At 44.7% G+C, this 17,222-nt stretch overlaps 1 protein-coding gene across 1 annotated transcript in view; it reads right to left on the reverse strand.

Moving 5' to 3' along the window:
• Window positions 1-17,000, reverse strand: part of RANBP9 (RAN binding protein 9) — an 81,395-nt gene extending 64,395 nt beyond the window's left edge. The window contains exons 1-2 of the mRNA XM_047796390.1: window positions 16,085-17,000; window positions 2,220-2,331 (exon numbers count right to left, since the gene is read on the reverse strand). Of these exons, the coding sequence (XP_047652346.1) occupies window positions 2,220-2,331; window positions 16,085-16,673 (701 nt within the window). The 5' untranslated portion in view covers window positions 16,674-17,000. The remainder of the gene's footprint in view (window positions 1-2,219; window positions 2,332-16,084) is intronic.
• Window positions 17,001-17,222: the final 222 nt, after the last annotated feature.

Raw genomic sequence — 17,222 nt, forward strand, 5'->3', positions numbered from 1 at the left:
CCTTCAACTGAAGAGTAAATAAGCAAACTTGGTTGGTTCCATCACACAATGAGTGATAACAAGGACTGATGTACCAATACAGGTAACAACAGGGATGAACCTCAAATGCGTTACACTAAGTGAAAGATGCCAGACTTAAAAGACTATTTATATACCACCCAAGAAAAGGCAAAACAATAAAGGAAGAAAACCAATCAGTGGTTGCTAGGGGCTGGAGACGGGGAAGGCCTAGGTCAAAAGGGGTGTGGAGGAACTCTGGGGGTGACAGAACTGTGCTACAGATTGGGCGAGGTGATGGTTACACGACATACGTGACTGTCAAAACTCACAGACCTACACACTACAAACGGTGCATGCATCTTACTACATGCCAGATATGCCCAACATCAAAAATGCAAGAAAAAAATATGATGAGGGAACCTGGCAAAAAAGAGATGAGACTGAAAAATTACAAAGGTATTAGTCCCATCATGAAGGACACTGCTAAGTTTTAGATTTTATTCTTAAAGCCAAGGTGTACCAAATGATCTCAAGAAAGGGACAGACACAGGTCAGTTGTGTATTAGAAAGGAGACAGATGACAGTTACAGACAGGCGTGAGAGCAAAACAGGGAGCAATTGGGAGACCTTAGTAATTTAGAGGACAAACATCTAAGATCTGACTAAAGCAGAAACTGTAGAAATGGACAGAGAAAGTTAGAGACAGGAAATTCTGAGTTTCCACCAATGGTGAAACCATTAACCAAAGTGGGGTTGAGAAAAAGATTTTAAACAAGCTAAATTTAAGTGCCTGTGGGACATTCAAATGCAAACATCTGGTGCGATATAATGGTCTAGAGCTCAAGGGAATAACCTGCGATGTAGCTTTGGACTTGAGACTCGTCAGGGTATTTGCAGCAATCAAAACAAAAGGCCAAGCTCATGCAAAGACAGAATATGCAGGACGACAGGTAAAGAGAACCCTGGGAGTTATCCTGAGCAACACCGGCATTATGGAGTTGATGATATTACTTGAAGTATAAAAAGAACTGGCTTACTGAGTACGCAGCAGAAGAGTTAGAAGAGTTAGAAATGGTTACAATCATGTGCCTATTTCAATCAGGGGTCTCTCAACCACTTTATCCTTGGATTCTCTGATTTTATCTTTGGCTTCATCACCCTGGGAAAACTGAGGTAGTTGAATAAAAAGTTATCCTTGAATCCAAGGTTTCACTCTGTACTTTCCATACTGTTGACACTGAAGATACTCGGCAAGTAAAGAGGAAAAATCTACTGAATGCACTTATTACGTCAAATAAAGAGAAGCACCATGAGGGGTTAAATGACTCACTTCCACTACAGGTCAACTCACACAGCCTCATAATTTTATCTCAGTAGCTGGACAAATGACTCTATAGATGCTTTAAAGGATCTCTGATCCCACAATGAAGTTATCAAGAAATATACCAGCAGACAGATCCAATGATTCTAGGTAATTAGCTCTCAGTCAGAGATATGCACTGAAATTCCACGTGGAATTTCCTCAAAATGCCTATCTTGCCCAAGCTCTACGTCTGAAAATACTAATTAAGGAATTTTTAGGGTAAGACCCCAACTACTGTATTTTTAACAATCCCCTAAGTGATTCTGATTCTGATGTTCACACACACACACACATACACACACCCCCCACAATCCCAAGTTGAAAAGCTGATATAAAAGCTGATTCCAGCATCTACAGGAAGATCTCATTTGGAGACTTCTAAACCACATCCTAACTCTGGGGACTCGCCGCCAACTGTGAGCAAACAATTTCCCTCATCTATACCCACAATTCTGAGCCCCTACCCCTGTAAAATATCTATGAACCACCTTTTAGCTCTGGTTAACTACCTTAGAGATTTAACTTCTCAGCAGAAATTCAGAAAATGGCAATGAAATGGCAGTGTAAGAAAGGCATGGAAAATGAGTCATAATCTATTGTTTTATTTCAATTCTCCATTTTACTGACAAACCTAGTAGAAAAACTTGGTAATTTCATCAACCCAAGTGTTAATTTCAACTAGTATTAAGCAGAACCAGATCCAACCTGCTACACTGGAATACTCAGATGCCATTTTTGCAATTACCGACATTTCCACAAAATTCCAATTGTCCAATTATATCATAAATGGTTATGAATTGAAACAAAAATAACTAACTTTAAGCAAATGATTTCTCCCACCAAAATTTACACTCACCCATCTCTTCCCTTACTGACGATTTTTACTTCAAAATAATAAATCCCACAGGCTGCTGGTATTGGATGCGTGGCACGAACTGAAGCTGCATCTTTTGGGGTTTTGCCATGACCTGCATGAGAAACAGGAAAGAAAGAAACAAAGACAGTCAAATGAAAATCTTAACAAATAATTCAGAATCAAATATGGGTTCTGAATGATATATACATTTCTGCTCCCATCAGTACAAATAACCAAAGACTTAATGAAACTTTCATCATAACTGATCCAATATGAAAAGTAGCACAAATGAGTCATGGAACTCTTCAAACTATTACTAGTTTTGCTAAAATTTCAGAATGTAAGCACAGTGAACCTAGCAGTCCTTTATGCAAATTCAAGTATTTTAAGATAGACAGTATTTTTAAGAAACAAAAAGCTGCAATTAAAGAACATGATGAGAAGGATTATTTTTATTAGATCTAAATTTGAATATAATTTATAAAATTCCTAAACAGCACTTTTTTTTTGCCAAAGGGCCTACTTTTTATTTTATTTTTTTATTATTTTCTTGCTTTTCAGGGCTGCACCGGTGGCATAAAGAAGTTCTCAGGCTAGGGGTCGGATCGGAGCTATAGCTGCCGGCCTACACCACAGCCACGGCAATACTGGATCCTTAACCAACTGAGCCTTAATCCACTGAACAAGGCCAGGGACTGAACCCACATCCTCATGGATACTAGTCAGGATCATAACCCGCTGAGCCACAGTGGGAACTCCCAAGGGCCTATACTTTTTAAACCGGAAGCATCTGTATCAGAGAGTATATTTTTAAGTGAAATTTTATACAATTAGATTCAATTGGTGAAACAGCTTTCTTACTTTAAGAATTCACAATTTTGTTCTTGGACATAGTCTTATCATTAATTCTATACGAAGGCTGATCCATAAAATTGCTTTGGTCAATAACAGCCTCTAGACAAACATATCTAACCTCTAGTTGTCTTTTCTTTTTTAACAAAGGAATATAACACCACGCTATTGCTGACATGCTTAGGAAATCTTTAGATAATGGATTTAAACTTCTGAATTAGCTATTCCTCAATCTAATCCCAAAGGGTTTTCTTTACTCATATCACCTCCCCTGTTCATGGCCCAAGACACAAATTACCCTGAAAGCTAGCATGTGAACAAAGCCAGTGAGCAGAGGAAATATACCCATAAAACCACCAGAAGATTAAAGACAGAAGCTGAAGGAGCATGTCAGAAAGTACTCAGAGAGGGAGCGAGACAGGCTCCCCAACCCCCCAAAGGTCTGTAGGAGAAACAAGGCTCGCAATCATCACTCAGGTGTTCTAGTTAGATACGCTTCACCCAATACAAACTTGTGTCATTCATCTTTCAGTCGGACTCTAACTTAATCACCCTCGTGGCTAGCAGAACTCCCCCTCTCAAATTTACCAATTTGGTTTTAAAACTAAACACCTCCTTTAAGTCAAAAGTTGTATCTTAGGGAGTTCTCTTATGGCAAAGTGGGTTGGGGAGCCGGTGTTGTCACTGAGGCAGCTCAGGTCACTGCTGTGGTGCAGGGTGGGTCCCCAGCCCAGGAACTTCCACATGCTGCAGGCATAGCCCACCTCCCCCACGCCCCCCAACCCCCACAAAAAAAAAAAACCATCACACATATCTTCCCTTACTCTGCCAAATTATCAATGCACACCCTACCATTAAACAGTTAGTTATGTTTAGTTGTGATGCAAACGCGCACATGTTCACATGGCCTAAAAGAAACTGGAAAAAACTCAGCTGCTCTTGTCTATGGCCGCTCACAGAGGTCTTAAGCATGTGTGTTATGGGCAGAAGTTCTCAGCCTGGTGACCGCTGAGAGGCAATACACTTGGCTAGAAGATAAAAATGTAAGCAGTTGTAAGGATAACTTGATCCCCTTGCTGTACAGTGGGAAAATAAAAATAAAAAAAAAATGTAAGCAGCAACATAGAGGCGCCAACAAAACTGCTTTAACACACGCAGATAATGTTTATGCTGAGCTAAGGAGAAGAAGAAAAAAACAGCTCAATTCTGCAGAATGATACACTAGTCACACTTTAAAAACGGGCATTCAATAAATTATGACTTCAGCAAAACACCTTTCTTCAGTAAACTTACGTTCAAATAATTGAGCTGCCTGGGGAAAGGTCATGTATACGAAAAGCATTTTTAAAATTTAAAGTTAAAAATAACTAAAGAATACCTTGATTAACTCTGGAGTCCTAAATCAACCAGCCTTTATTTTCGGTTTAAGTATACCTTGAGATTCCCTTATCCCAAAACTTTTAGGGATAATAGCTGACATACATTTAATACTATGGGAAAGGCACCATTCCAGAGCATTGAATTGACACACAAAAAAACAAAAAGTTACCAAAGGGGGTGGGGTGGGGGAATGGATAAATTAGGAGTTTGGGATTAACATATACATACTACTATATGTAAAACAGATAAACAACAAGGACTCACTGTATAGCATAGGCAACAATATTCAATACTGTGTAATAACCTATAATGGGAAAGAACCTTAAAACATATATATGTGTATGTATAACTGAGTCATTTTGCCGGTACACCTAAAACACAACACTGTACATTAATTATACTTCAATGTAAAAAATGGTTAATAAATAGACACACTGTATATATTAATTCATTTCAACATTCGAAACAACTTATGAAGTAGGTACTATTTATTATCATTTCACAGTTAAGGAAGCTAAGGGAAGATGGAGAAACTCTCCCCAGGGGGTACTGCTGAGCGAGAATCCCAAACCAGGATTCTCGCTGGGATTTAAATTCTAGAAGCGTGATTCAGAGCAAGCCCTGAACCCACAGGAAGGATTCGGTTACAATGAGCATTCTGGGATCACTTCACATGTATTCCCACCTCCTATTCTAGCTATTTCTATGGGAAAAGAGAAAGGAAACTAATATTAGAGGCTAAACAATCTCAAAGTATTAGGTGCTTTTGTACAGATTTTTCTCAGTCACCATCTGTGAAACAGGTATTATTTAACCTCATTTTTAAAAATGAAGACATTCTTACAGAGGTTATATAACTTGCCCCGAATTGATAGAATCATGCATTAAATCCGTGTCTGAATTAAAATCCTCTACATCCTTCCATTACGCAAAAATAACTGTGAAGAACTACACGGTCATAAATCTTCAAGATTCAGTGATACTCATTATGCTCTACCAAGACACTAAAGACAATTCTGAAATCGTTGAAAGGATTTGTTTCATTTTAAAATTAACTTTAAAGTTTTAAAGGAAAAAGTTGAGATGCAAGATTAAAAGGATTCTTACCACTTTCAGGTGGGACTAAAAGAGCAAAAGGGCCTATTTCTAATTCTGTTCATCAGCAGGACGTTTACTACCTTAAATTCTGTGGTGACCAAAGCACAACCGCACACGAATGCCCCTTTTAAAGTGTGCATTTTAAAAACCACAGTCTTCGGAGTTCCTGCCGTGGCGCAGTGGTTAACAAATCCGACTAGGAACCATGAGGTTGCGGGTTCGGTCCCTGCCCTTGCTCAGTGGGTTGACGATCCGGCGTTGCTGTGAGCTGTGGTGTAGGTTGCAGACGCGGCTCGGATCCCGTGTTGCTGTGGCTCTGGCGTAGGCCGGTGGCTACGGCTCCGACTGGACCCCTAGCCTGGGAACCTCCATATGCCGCGCAGGAGTGGCCCTAGAAAAGGCAAAAAGACAAAAAAAAATTAAAAAGTTAAAAAAATACAAAAACCCACAGTCTTCACCGTTAAGTGCTTTCTAGATGGTTCAAGAAGCAAATACATGTATTACTTCAGAACTCTAAGGCTAACAAGGTCAGCTCTTCCTGGTCAAACAATCTGCTGCCGGTGTTCGACTGAATCAGAAAGGACTTGAATCAAGCCCACCCCAGCCCCCACCCCCCCAACATGCAGCCACGTCTAAGACTGCCTTCCTTGTACCGCTAGCCCTCAACACAGGTAGGGTACCTCCCATTCGGCCTAGAAAAAGAGAGACCTTCTGAAACCCTTGTTGGATCTCGGCCTCCCTCAGCATTTTCCACCTCCTTCGGCTCCGGCCCCACCGGCCAGACCCAGCTGCTCCCTGCTACCCCGAAAGCTGTGCCCTTCCTTCCCAGACTGGCCAGGCCCTGCCTGGCCTTTCCGTCCTAGTTCAAGCTTTACTTCCTCACGTCTTCTTTCTCTAACCTCTCTGAGTCCATCGAACGTCCTTTTTTTACATGCACATCAACACACACGACACTTTTTTGGTGATTGTTTTTCTTATTCCTGCATTTTAATTCCAGGACCTCCTTCTTCCCTCTAACTTCCACTCTGATTTCAATCACTCTTCCCAGAGCCATACTCTGGATTCTGACATGCCCTCAAACTATTCCACCTCAGAAATATTAAACTCTATAGTCTGTTTTGCTATAAAACACATTTCCTGAATACAAACTAGCTCACATGCACTTGGTAAGCACGGGAATGATGTCAGCATAATAAAGACATTCAGGTCATAACACAGCCTTTCCAGGGACATGAATGAGTTAGAAGATTTTAGCAAAACACTAAAGGCCCTAAGTCAAAAAAACTGAGACTCCTACAGAAGGGTTTTCTTTCCTGTTGTACACTGTGTTTGATGCTTCAGCAACTCTATACTTGCTGCTATATCCAGCCATCTGGGAAAAAGGCAAGTACAATACAGATCAAGAAGTGCTAAGAGGCCTCTTCTTTTTTAATACTGGCATGGACTCATGTATCTCATGCATGTTTACTTTCTACTTTGGGTTATAATTCCACACTGCTTCATTCCTTTTGTTGCTCAAACTGTTCCCCGTTTAGTCACCGGGAGGTTTTTCAGTTGGCTGCTTTGGCACTCTGACATACCTCCATTATGTGTTTTTTGGTTTTGTTTGTTACTTTCTGGCACTACAAGATGCTGGGAGCTCAACTTGTGTGTTTCCTGCCCCAGTCCTAGAATCGGCTATTTCTCCAAGGAGCCCTGGTTCCTTTTACGAACAAACGGCATTAGAACCCAAGATCTAGGTACCAGGTACGCTTGTTGCTGGGGTATCACTGCTTTTAGGCCCTCTCACTGATAAGAGCAAGGAAGTAACATGTGTGTATACTAACCCCTATATATATACACATTTACACTTTTACATGTAGTCACTCGTGTACATACTAAGCTATACATGAGTTTATACTATTGAGCCCAACTCTAATCCATTACGGCATGGATCATTCTAACACAACCCTTTGCCTACCTGTAAAATTCCACTTCAATGGTTAGAAACCCAGTTCCCACCCTCCACCGTCCGCTGACTTGTTAAATCCCAGTATATCAGGATTGTTCATCTGTATCTCCATGGGACACAACTTAGCAACAAGAACTCAATACTTTTAGTTTTACAAACTCCACAGATTTCCAAAGTTACTTACAAAGTAACCTCAGTGCCTTTCCCTCCTCCTGAGACTCTTTCATACATCTGTAAGATACATTCTTTTGTCACATTCTACATCCTATCCTAGGATTTCCCCCTTCCCATCTAAGATTTTTTTAAATATGTACATATTAAGGTTCACTCTTTATGGCCTGAGATTCTATGTGTTTGTGAAACACACATTACAGCATCATACAGAATGACTTCCACTGACCTAAAAAATCCCGTTCTTTGCCTCACTCTCCTCTTTCTCCCCTTAAAGGCCCCTGACAACCACTCATCTTTTCACTAGCTCCAGAGTTCTGTCACATTAACTGAAATCACACAGTATGTAATCTCTTCGGACTGGAGTCTTTCTCTTAGCAATGTGCATTTAAGATCCGTATGTGTCTCTGTGCGTAGGGACAGCTCACTTCTTTTTATCACTGAGTGTCAGTCTATTGCATGGATGTACCACAGTTTACCCATTCACCTACTCAAAGACATCTTGGTTGCTTCTTGGTTTTGGTGATGATGAGAAAAGTCAGGAAGCTTCGCACGCAGGTTTTTGCACGGGCATAAGTTTTCCAATCAGCTGGGTAAATACTAAGGAGCACAACTGCCGGATCATACGCTAGAACTATGTTTAGCTTTAGTAGAAACTGCCAAACCATCTTCCAAAGTGGCTGTGATTTTGCACTCTCACAAGCAGCACTGAGAGCTCCTGTCGCTCTCTGCACCCTCACCAGCAACTGGGACGGTCAGGTTTTCTCTGGATTTTAGCCACTTAAATAGCTAAGAGTAAGTATTTCCTCTTTGTTTAAAAAAAAAAAAAAAAATGGTGAAAAGGGCTAAACCCTGAATCAGATTTTTTTTTTTTTATTTTATTAAACGACTGGCAAGAACTTAACATCTCCAACAAGGAGACCAAACCCCAGAGTTGAAGGCTGTGAAGGATCTAACAGCCAGTGATATTGGGCACAAGTGGCAGCGGAAATTTAACTGGGCTTGTATTTTACTAAGACTGATATTTTTGTAGTGCTCTGGTTACAAAGTTCCATAGGTTTTAAGTGGTCTGCTCCAGCCCAATTTTTCCCATAAGCCCTGTTACTTTTAGTGTGCAATTCTGTGGAAAACACGAGCTTTTTCCAGCAATGCAATCCTGGCATTACAGCGGAAATACCGACGTCTTCCCCCAGGACACACCCCCCACCCTCTCCCCTTCCTAAAGAATTCACTCCTGCACTTATCAATATCCAGGGAATTCGAATTCCCAGAACCCTTTCTTCGTTTCTTTTCTTTTTCCTCTCCCAGGATAGTATACGACGTGGTGATCATTCAAACATCTTGACTTCCCTCACTGGTCTCTCCTTCCATCTTACCCTACCAGCCAAACCACAGCCTTAAATCAACATTATAATCCACCTTCCCTGCTCCTGCTCCTGCTCCGGGCAGCTGGCCTTTGCTGAATCAAGTCCAACCACCCTGCAAACAGCCACCACTGTGGACTGCCGACGTCAGCTGGGGTCCCCCACGATGACAACTTAGACGTCTTCAGTTAGCTCGCTCCCCATTCCCCCAATGCCTGGTCCTCATTCACTTTAGGTCCTCTACTCAAACTCAGTGAGCAAACAATTTTGCTTCCTTTGTCATAAAAAGGGACTTAAAAGGGACGCCACCATGATACACTCCGTCACATGGGGTCACGCTCTACTCTCCACTCTCACCAGGTGCTCTGTCTACCCCCGTCCCTCGCTCCACAATCATCAAAGGAAGAGTGCATACTTCCCTCCTCTTCAAGGCCAAACGTCTTCAGCTTCTGAACCTCTTTCCTCCCTCCAAGCTCCGGGGTTAGTCCTTTCATCCTTTCCCTCTTTACTCTCCTTCTCCTCAACCTGTAAGGGCAAAGTGTCCTAAAAACATAGACGCTTTCCATAAAATTCTATGCCTGTGTTATAAATCACTGTCAGTAATGCACCAGGGTTGGTGATTAGCATAATGAACTTTTTTCCTAACTTTAAGCTATTAAAACCAGGTATCGTTACTATTTATCTTACTTGTTAAAATGTTAAATTTTGTAGACATTTATTGGGACGTCATACCTTGCACAAACATCATACTCTCATCTCACTTATGTCACTTCAGTTTTACCGACACAGCGAAACTAAAACAGGACCTACTTAGGAATGATACAATATCTCCAATACAGTACTTTCTAAAGGGCTTTTGAGGGATACTTTTAACTATGTGGATTTACGTTTTACACATTGATGTTAGAAGTTAATCCCAGCTACAACGTAACTCCACCATCAGCCATTGGGGGGAAAAAAAAAAAATTTGCCTTGGGAGTTCCCCTTGTGACCCAGTGGGTTAAAACTCCAAATGCAGGTTGCTGAGGAGGTGTGGGTTCAATCCCCAGACTGGTGCAGTGGGTTAAAGGATCCGGCACTGCCACAGTTGCAGCTCGATTCTTTCCCTGGCCCAGGAACTTTCACATGCTGTGGATGCGGCCATAAAAAGAAGGAGTTCCCGTCATGGCGCAGTGGAAACGAATCCAACTAGGAACCATGAGGTTGCGGGTTCAACCCCTGGCCTCGCTCAGTGGGTTAAGGATCTGGCGTTGCTGGGGCTGTGGTGTAGGCCAGCAGCTACAGCTCCAATCAGAGCCCTAGCCTGGGAACCTCCATAAGCTGAGAGTGCGGCCCTAAAAAAATAAATTTTTAAAAAGACAAAAAATTTAAAAATTTTAAAAAAATAGAGGAAAAAAAATTGCCTTAACCCTCATTCTCCTCCAGATACTGCCTCTTTCCTCATCAGTATTTCCCAAGAATAATCTAAATTCACTGTAATTTCTGCTTGATCCCTTCTATTTACTCTGATGTCTGCCCCCATCACTCAATTCAAACAGCTCTGCCTAAGGCCACAACAATCTCATCTCCAAATGCAGTGGAAATTTTTCTGTGCCCAGCTCACTAAACCTATCTGTTGCATCTGACACTAAAGTTCACTTCCTCATTTCTGATACTCCTCCGCTCAGCTTCTGTGACACTACCCTCCCTCTGTCCAGGTGCCTCTTAACTATTCCTTCTTGGGCTCCACCCAGTCTTTTAATGCTGGTGTCGCTCAGGGTTCCATCCTTGGCCCACTGCTCGTCTCACTTCACTTTCTCTCATACACTCTGAGTTTCAACTACCAGCTGGAGGTGACTCACCAATCAGTCATGACCTCAACCTCCCTCCCAACTTCAGGTCAGTGATGTTATGTATCAGCTCTTCCTGCCCCCGGCACCGTCCCTACAGAAGGAAGTGGGGCCCAGACTACCCTTGTGCCAGGCAAACACTCTGTATTTCATAATGTCCCTAGAGCTGATTCAACACAGGTTAGCACCTACCAGAAGACCACCAGTTCACACCACGGCAGACAACGAAAAGCTCCGCCCAGCTAAGGACAGGGGCAACTAGCTAGGCCGATGTGCTAAGTCTATCAGGAATTTAAAATAAGAAGGAAAGGATAAACCAGGCAGCAAGGAAAAGAAAAGACAACAACCAAAGCGAGCACTGTAGCTGGGTCATTCTAACATTAGAAGAAAGTGACAATCTTGGACTCCAACTGTGGCGATTACAGAGCCACCTTAACTCCAGAAGACCTCCTTCTGCTCTTTCTCTAAGACTGGATTTTTGGCTTCTGGTTTACAAGAAGTCAGACAGTATGACCATGATTGCCATTTGTACGTACCTCCAAATATACTGTACTACTTCCCAGCACTCATTACTGGATCGAGTCCACTGCAAAAAACTAACAGGACTAGAAAGCCAGCGTCATCCTTGATTACTCTATCATCCCATCATATCCTGTCAGGGTCACTTCCATACAGGTCACAGCAGGTCTGATCTTTTCCACCCCACCACCGACCAGCCTTAGGTCTTGACGTCTTACAGAGTCTGCAACAGCCTTCTAGATGAGGCTGCTACTTTCAGTCCTGCGCCCCCTGAATCCATCTTCCAATTAGTTGTGCAATCTGACAAAGATGAAAATGAGCCGGTCACTTCCTATTTAAAATCCTCTGATGATTCCTCATCTCTTACAGATGATCTAAGCTCAATAAAATATTCTATAAGGCTTCGCACGATCTCTTCCCAGTTGTTCCCTCCTTGTCACACACTTAAATCCCAACCATCCCATATTGCCTGTAGCTCCAAACATACAGAGTAATTCTCTTCTCTATGCTTTTTCCCTTGTAATGCCCAGCCCCTTCTCTTCCCCTATAGCATCCTCATCTTTTAAGACTGACCACTGGCCTCTTCCCCTTCGAGAAGCTGTCCCTGACCCAACAGCTTCAACCCCTTCCAATGTCAGCCTGGAGCAGATGCTCCGCCCACCTACCACAGTGCTTTTTAAAACACTCCCCTTACTACACAGTTTTATGTCCTCCGAGCTCTTTGAATTCACAGACAGCATCTTATTCACCGAGTGCCCAGAACCTGGCACAGAGTAAACATTCAGGAGTTCCCATCATGGCTGAGCAGAAACAAATCTGACTAGTATGCATGCGGATGCAGATTCGATCCCTGGCCTTGATCAGTGGGTTAAGAATCTGGCGTTGCTGCAAGCTGCGGTGTAGGTCACAGGTGCAGCTTGGGTCTGGTGTTGCTGTGGCTGTGGTATAGGCTGGCAGCTGTAGCCCGGATTCGACCCGTAGCCTGGGTACTTCCATATGCTGCTGGTGCGGCCCTAAAAGACAAAAAAAAAAAAGAGTCAACATTCACTAAAAGCTCACTGAATAAATGAAATGAATAAATAGTTAGGCATACATACAAACTGTCTAAAAGAATATCTGCCCTATAGCAACTGCTCAATAAACCATCATTTAAAAAAATCGTTATTATAGTCTACTTTCTGTTAAGTATGACTGTTAGATTCACTTAACTCATGCTATTATTGACTAGCATTTTTAAAGCTAAATTCCGACAAAGGGATCCCTGGGAAAAACCCAGTTTTTAAATTCTTCGATTCTAAAGAACCTTTTTATATCACCTCCCATAAATCTCAAAAGAGATTTACACTGGTAAGCAAGCAAATATTTGTTGAGATATCTGTTCTACACAAAGAAGTGCAAGAAATTAGATAAGCAATTAAATTTAGGAAGTGTTTCAGGCCCAATGTCGGGTGATACTGAGGGGGAGGGGTAACAGGCGTACCAAAAGCTCAAGCTATTTGGTTACTATTCATACGTAACACTTCAATTAGAAGGTGCGGTTCACTACTCCTCACACTTCCTACCATTCCCAGCTTTCACTTATCTTACATTTCTTCCAAGCTGCCCTAAATCAGGATAATCAAGGTGTCTGGACTTTTCCTTGGCATTAGTGTACTCAAGGCAGCACTCTTCCCCAGAGGAAGTACCTTCGTCAACTCTTCTTCAAAAGGTTATAAATATGATCACTGGATTTTATCTATTTGAGATACTAAGTCTCATAGAAATTGAAACAGGCAACAGGGTATAGTGGGAAGAACACTCAATACAGAATCGGCGAAAATTAGTTTCCAATCCTGGCTTACTTGGGACTGGGAAAATCTAACCTCCAGATGCTCCTACTTTTTCATGTCTAAAATGAGAATTCCACCATCTTATCCCAATCCACTGACACGTTCCTGAGCGCATGTATCAAAACACTTTGCAAAGTATCCAAAGAGTAGGAATTTCACAAATATAAAAATGCAACCTGTAACCGAAACATTCAGACTAATCAAACTCTGTCATATTCATTAAAATGCTTAGGCTGGGATAAAGGTATCATTACAACTAGGTCTACGTTTGTCGTATATTTGTACTTATTCAAAGCTGACAAGAATTTTAAAAATGAAAGGGGCCATTCTTGAGAGGTTCAACATTTGGTGTGTGACTGCTAAGCAAAGTGTTTTTAAAATTGTTAACATACAGTCAACACACCCAATTCATCTGCAATGCAATCAACTCTGTGTACAGAGCTGGCATTAATCCCTTCGATTCGGTTAAGGACCTTCGCTGCTTCCAAAGAGTAACTCCACTTTAGGAGAATAACATCTTCAAAACAGAATACTTCAGAGTAAAAGAAATTTCTACTTCAAAGGTCAGGAAAATCCTCATCATTCTGGAAAATAACTATCATCAATCTTTTGAAATTCTCTAATATACAAAAGTACTTTATGAACAGTCGTTTTTAATGTGATTTTGTCACTGCAAGTTTGATTACCACTACCTATGATCCCCCCTGTGCTCGGATGTGCAGAACTTCTGGGGTGGTCCACTCCGAAGGCACACAGAAGAACAGCAGGAAAAACACACACACACTCACACACATGAAAAATAACAAGAGGAAGAGGCAGAAAAAGGGGGCAAAAGAGTCCATGTTTGGGACAAGGGGGAAGGAAGAGACAAAGGGGAGACAGAAGAAAGGGAGAGGAAAGAAAAAAGATGACAAACAACAAAATCTGTTCTTCCAGAAATAATGTTTATGTTTATAAAAGAGTGAAGTTTCCAGAAAGTGAATCTTAGTATTACACAATACAAAGTAATAAAGAGGCCAACAGGAAAAATAACGGAGACAGCAGGGTCATAAATACTCCAAACTCCAACCAATTTCACATAAGATGCACTTTTCCCTGACCCAAATCATCAATTTTACGTAAAAGGAGCTAGTAAAACTAGTCAAGGCATGTTACAGTGCAAAGTAAACTGTAATCACAAATCTTAGGCATCACAGAGATTCAGAGCTGGAAATTGCCTTACAAATCACCCAGTTCAATTCCCTCATCACTCAGAGGAAGAAACTGAGGCCCTGGCTGCGAAAATGCTTGACATCGCAAATGATGGCAGAACTTGGAAAGCTAGAATCCTTTGTTCAGTAATCTCCTCGATCTTCTTCCTTTGATTTTGTAAGCTAATTATTAACCATTAATCATAAATTTAAAGTTTTGTGGGGTCTAACAAAAAGCATTCTGGTAGCTAGATCAGAGGTAAATACTTACACAATATAGCAATGTTCACACAAAACAAATTAAATAGTAGTCTTCATAGGATATTAACAAAATGTTCTACCAAAGAGAAAGTCGAGGTCCAATATTTTGGAATTGTCAACCATTTCAATTAAGACCCATAACATTTAAAATTGAAAGTACTTCTCTGGATCTATGGATAAAAGGAAAGACTACTCAACAAGGCCTATTTTTGTGCGTTATTCTTTGCAGCCAAATCATTTGGGAGATTTCTGCGGCCCTTCTCCTTTCTGATTAAATAGTAACTTATTTATCAAGGTTCTTCTCAAATTTCAGTCGGGTAAACTTGAAGAATTTCACCACAATGGTGGTTTATACCCTCTATCTCCACGTCACTAGGATCTGAGTAAGACCCTCCCTTTGAAACCAATCAAAATGAGGCTGCTTTGAATGTAAAAGCAGCAGGTTTGGGGCCTAAAAAAACTGGATTTGTTTCCGGATAGACTGATATGTTGGATTGATTCCCCCCCACCACCTCAGACAAGTAAACTTGATGTGTGCTATTAATTTGGACTACATTTCAAAAATTCCTATGGCCATTTATAATTTTAAATACAACTGATCTGCTTAAAGCTTTGTTTTCACATAGGAGAGGTAGGTGAGGGAGGAGGGGGACAAGCTCTGAGCCTAAGGATGTTTGTTTTTTTAACTGCAGGTGAAAAACATCAGGCGATTTCCTCTGATATACTAAAAAACATTTTAAACAAATCCCTGTTTCCAGCAGGACTTTATATAATGCCAACGCATAAATACGGGGCATTTCCAATCAGGAGAGGTAGGTTTCTGCTCCCCTAAGAAAACACGTACTCCAGAGGTTTCACCTCTCTTACCCTCCCGTAGCTTTCAGCAAGATACACCGACGCCAAACTTGGGCCCCGGTCCTTTTGTCCCCCTAGACGATTTCTGGCCTAATTTTGGGCAAAATCCTCCACTGATTACTCCTCCCCCTACACGTCCCTGCTCTCCCTTAATTAGAAATTATCCCTCAGAACCGTGCCTCTCTTCCCCCCACGTAAGAGGAGAGCGCCTGACCCACCACCACCTGGAGAACAATGTAACCCAACTCCGAGCCCAGAGATTCCTCCATCCCGGCCCTACGATTTATCTCGAAGGGAAATCAGAAAGCGAGTTATGTCCTGTCATCCTGGATTCCCCCAAGGTGTCCTGCTCCTGGCCTGGGATTACCAGCTCCATTAGATCCGAGGGCGTTAAACTCACCTTCCCCTGCCCAGAACCGCCCCTTTCTCCCGACCCCAAGGCCGCCCTCGGAGCAGCAGAGCCCGTGGCGAGTCCCCTCCGAGGGCACCGGGCCCGGGCAGGGCTGGGGGCGGGGGCGGGCCGGGGTCGGCGGCCCTACTCCCACCGCAGGACACACGCCCAGTACCTTTGTAGTGCACCCGCAGGTTGTTCTGAGACAGGCCGATGTAGCTGAACTTGTCCTTCGGGCTCCAGGACCGGGGCAGCGGCGTCTCCTGCTCGTCCACGGCCGGGTACAGGCGCTTGAGCCGCCGCTGCAGCTCCTTCTCCTGCTCGTTCAGGGCCGAGTCCCCGTGCGGGAAAGGCGCCGCGGCGCTGCTGCCTGCCGCCAGGGCCGGGGCCGGGGCGCCTCCGGCCGGGCCGGGACCCGCGGCGAGGCCCGGGGGTGCGGGAGGCGCGCTGGCGGGGGCGGCCGCCGAGGCGGGCGGCGGGGGCGGCGGGGGCGGCGGCGGGGCCGCGGTGGCCGGGGGCGGCGGCGGCGGCGGCGGCGGGTGGAGGAGCAGGGCGGCCGCCGCGGCCCCCAAGCCGCCACCGCCGCCGCCCGCGCCGCCGCCTGGTGAGCCGGCCGGTGAGGAACCGGCGCTGACGGCCGGGGGTGCCGGCAAGACGACTCCGGGCACCGGGGCCACGGCCGCCGGCGGTGGCGGCGGCAGCTGCTGCTGCTGTTGTTGTTGCTGCTGCGGCGGCGGCGGCGGCGGCGGCGGCTGCCCGGACATCCCGGCCGCGACTCAGCCTGCGGCCACCTCCACCTCTTCTCTCCTTCCTCCTCCGCTTCCCGGGGGCGCTGTCGCTGCGGCCGCCGGCACCAGGCGCCCAGTCCGCCCGCCCCGGAAGCAGGCGGCTGGCCGCGCGCGGAGGGAGAGAGAGCGCGACGGTTGGGGGGCTCGGAGCCGGGGGAGTGAGCGGCCGGCCGGGGGAGGCCCCGAGAGAACGTTGGCCGGGGCGCGGGCCCGGGACGAGGCGCCGAGGGCGGGGGCGAGGCGGGAGCGCGGGAGGAGAAGGCGCGGTAGCGGCCGCCGCGGCCGCTGCTCTCGCGGCTGTTTCCCGGCGGGCGGGCCGGGCCGGCGCGAGACGCTGCGCGCGGGCGGCGCTGGGCGAGGGGGCGGGGCCGGAGGCGCGAGCGCGGCACGAGGGGCGGGGCCGCGCGGGCGGCGGGGGCTGGCCCGCGGGGGTCCCGGCGCCGGGCGGAGGCGGCGCTGGGGAGGACGGCGGCGCGGGGCGGAGCACTCCTGCCCGGGTTCCCCGGCTGCCCGCCGGCCGGGCGC

Source organism: Phacochoerus africanus, chromosome 9 (genome assembly GCF_016906955.1).
Source record: "Phacochoerus africanus isolate WHEZ1 chromosome 9, ROS_Pafr_v1, whole genome shotgun sequence".
In the NCBI taxonomy this organism is placed as follows: Eukaryota; Metazoa; Chordata; class Mammalia; order Artiodactyla; family Suidae; genus Phacochoerus; species Phacochoerus africanus.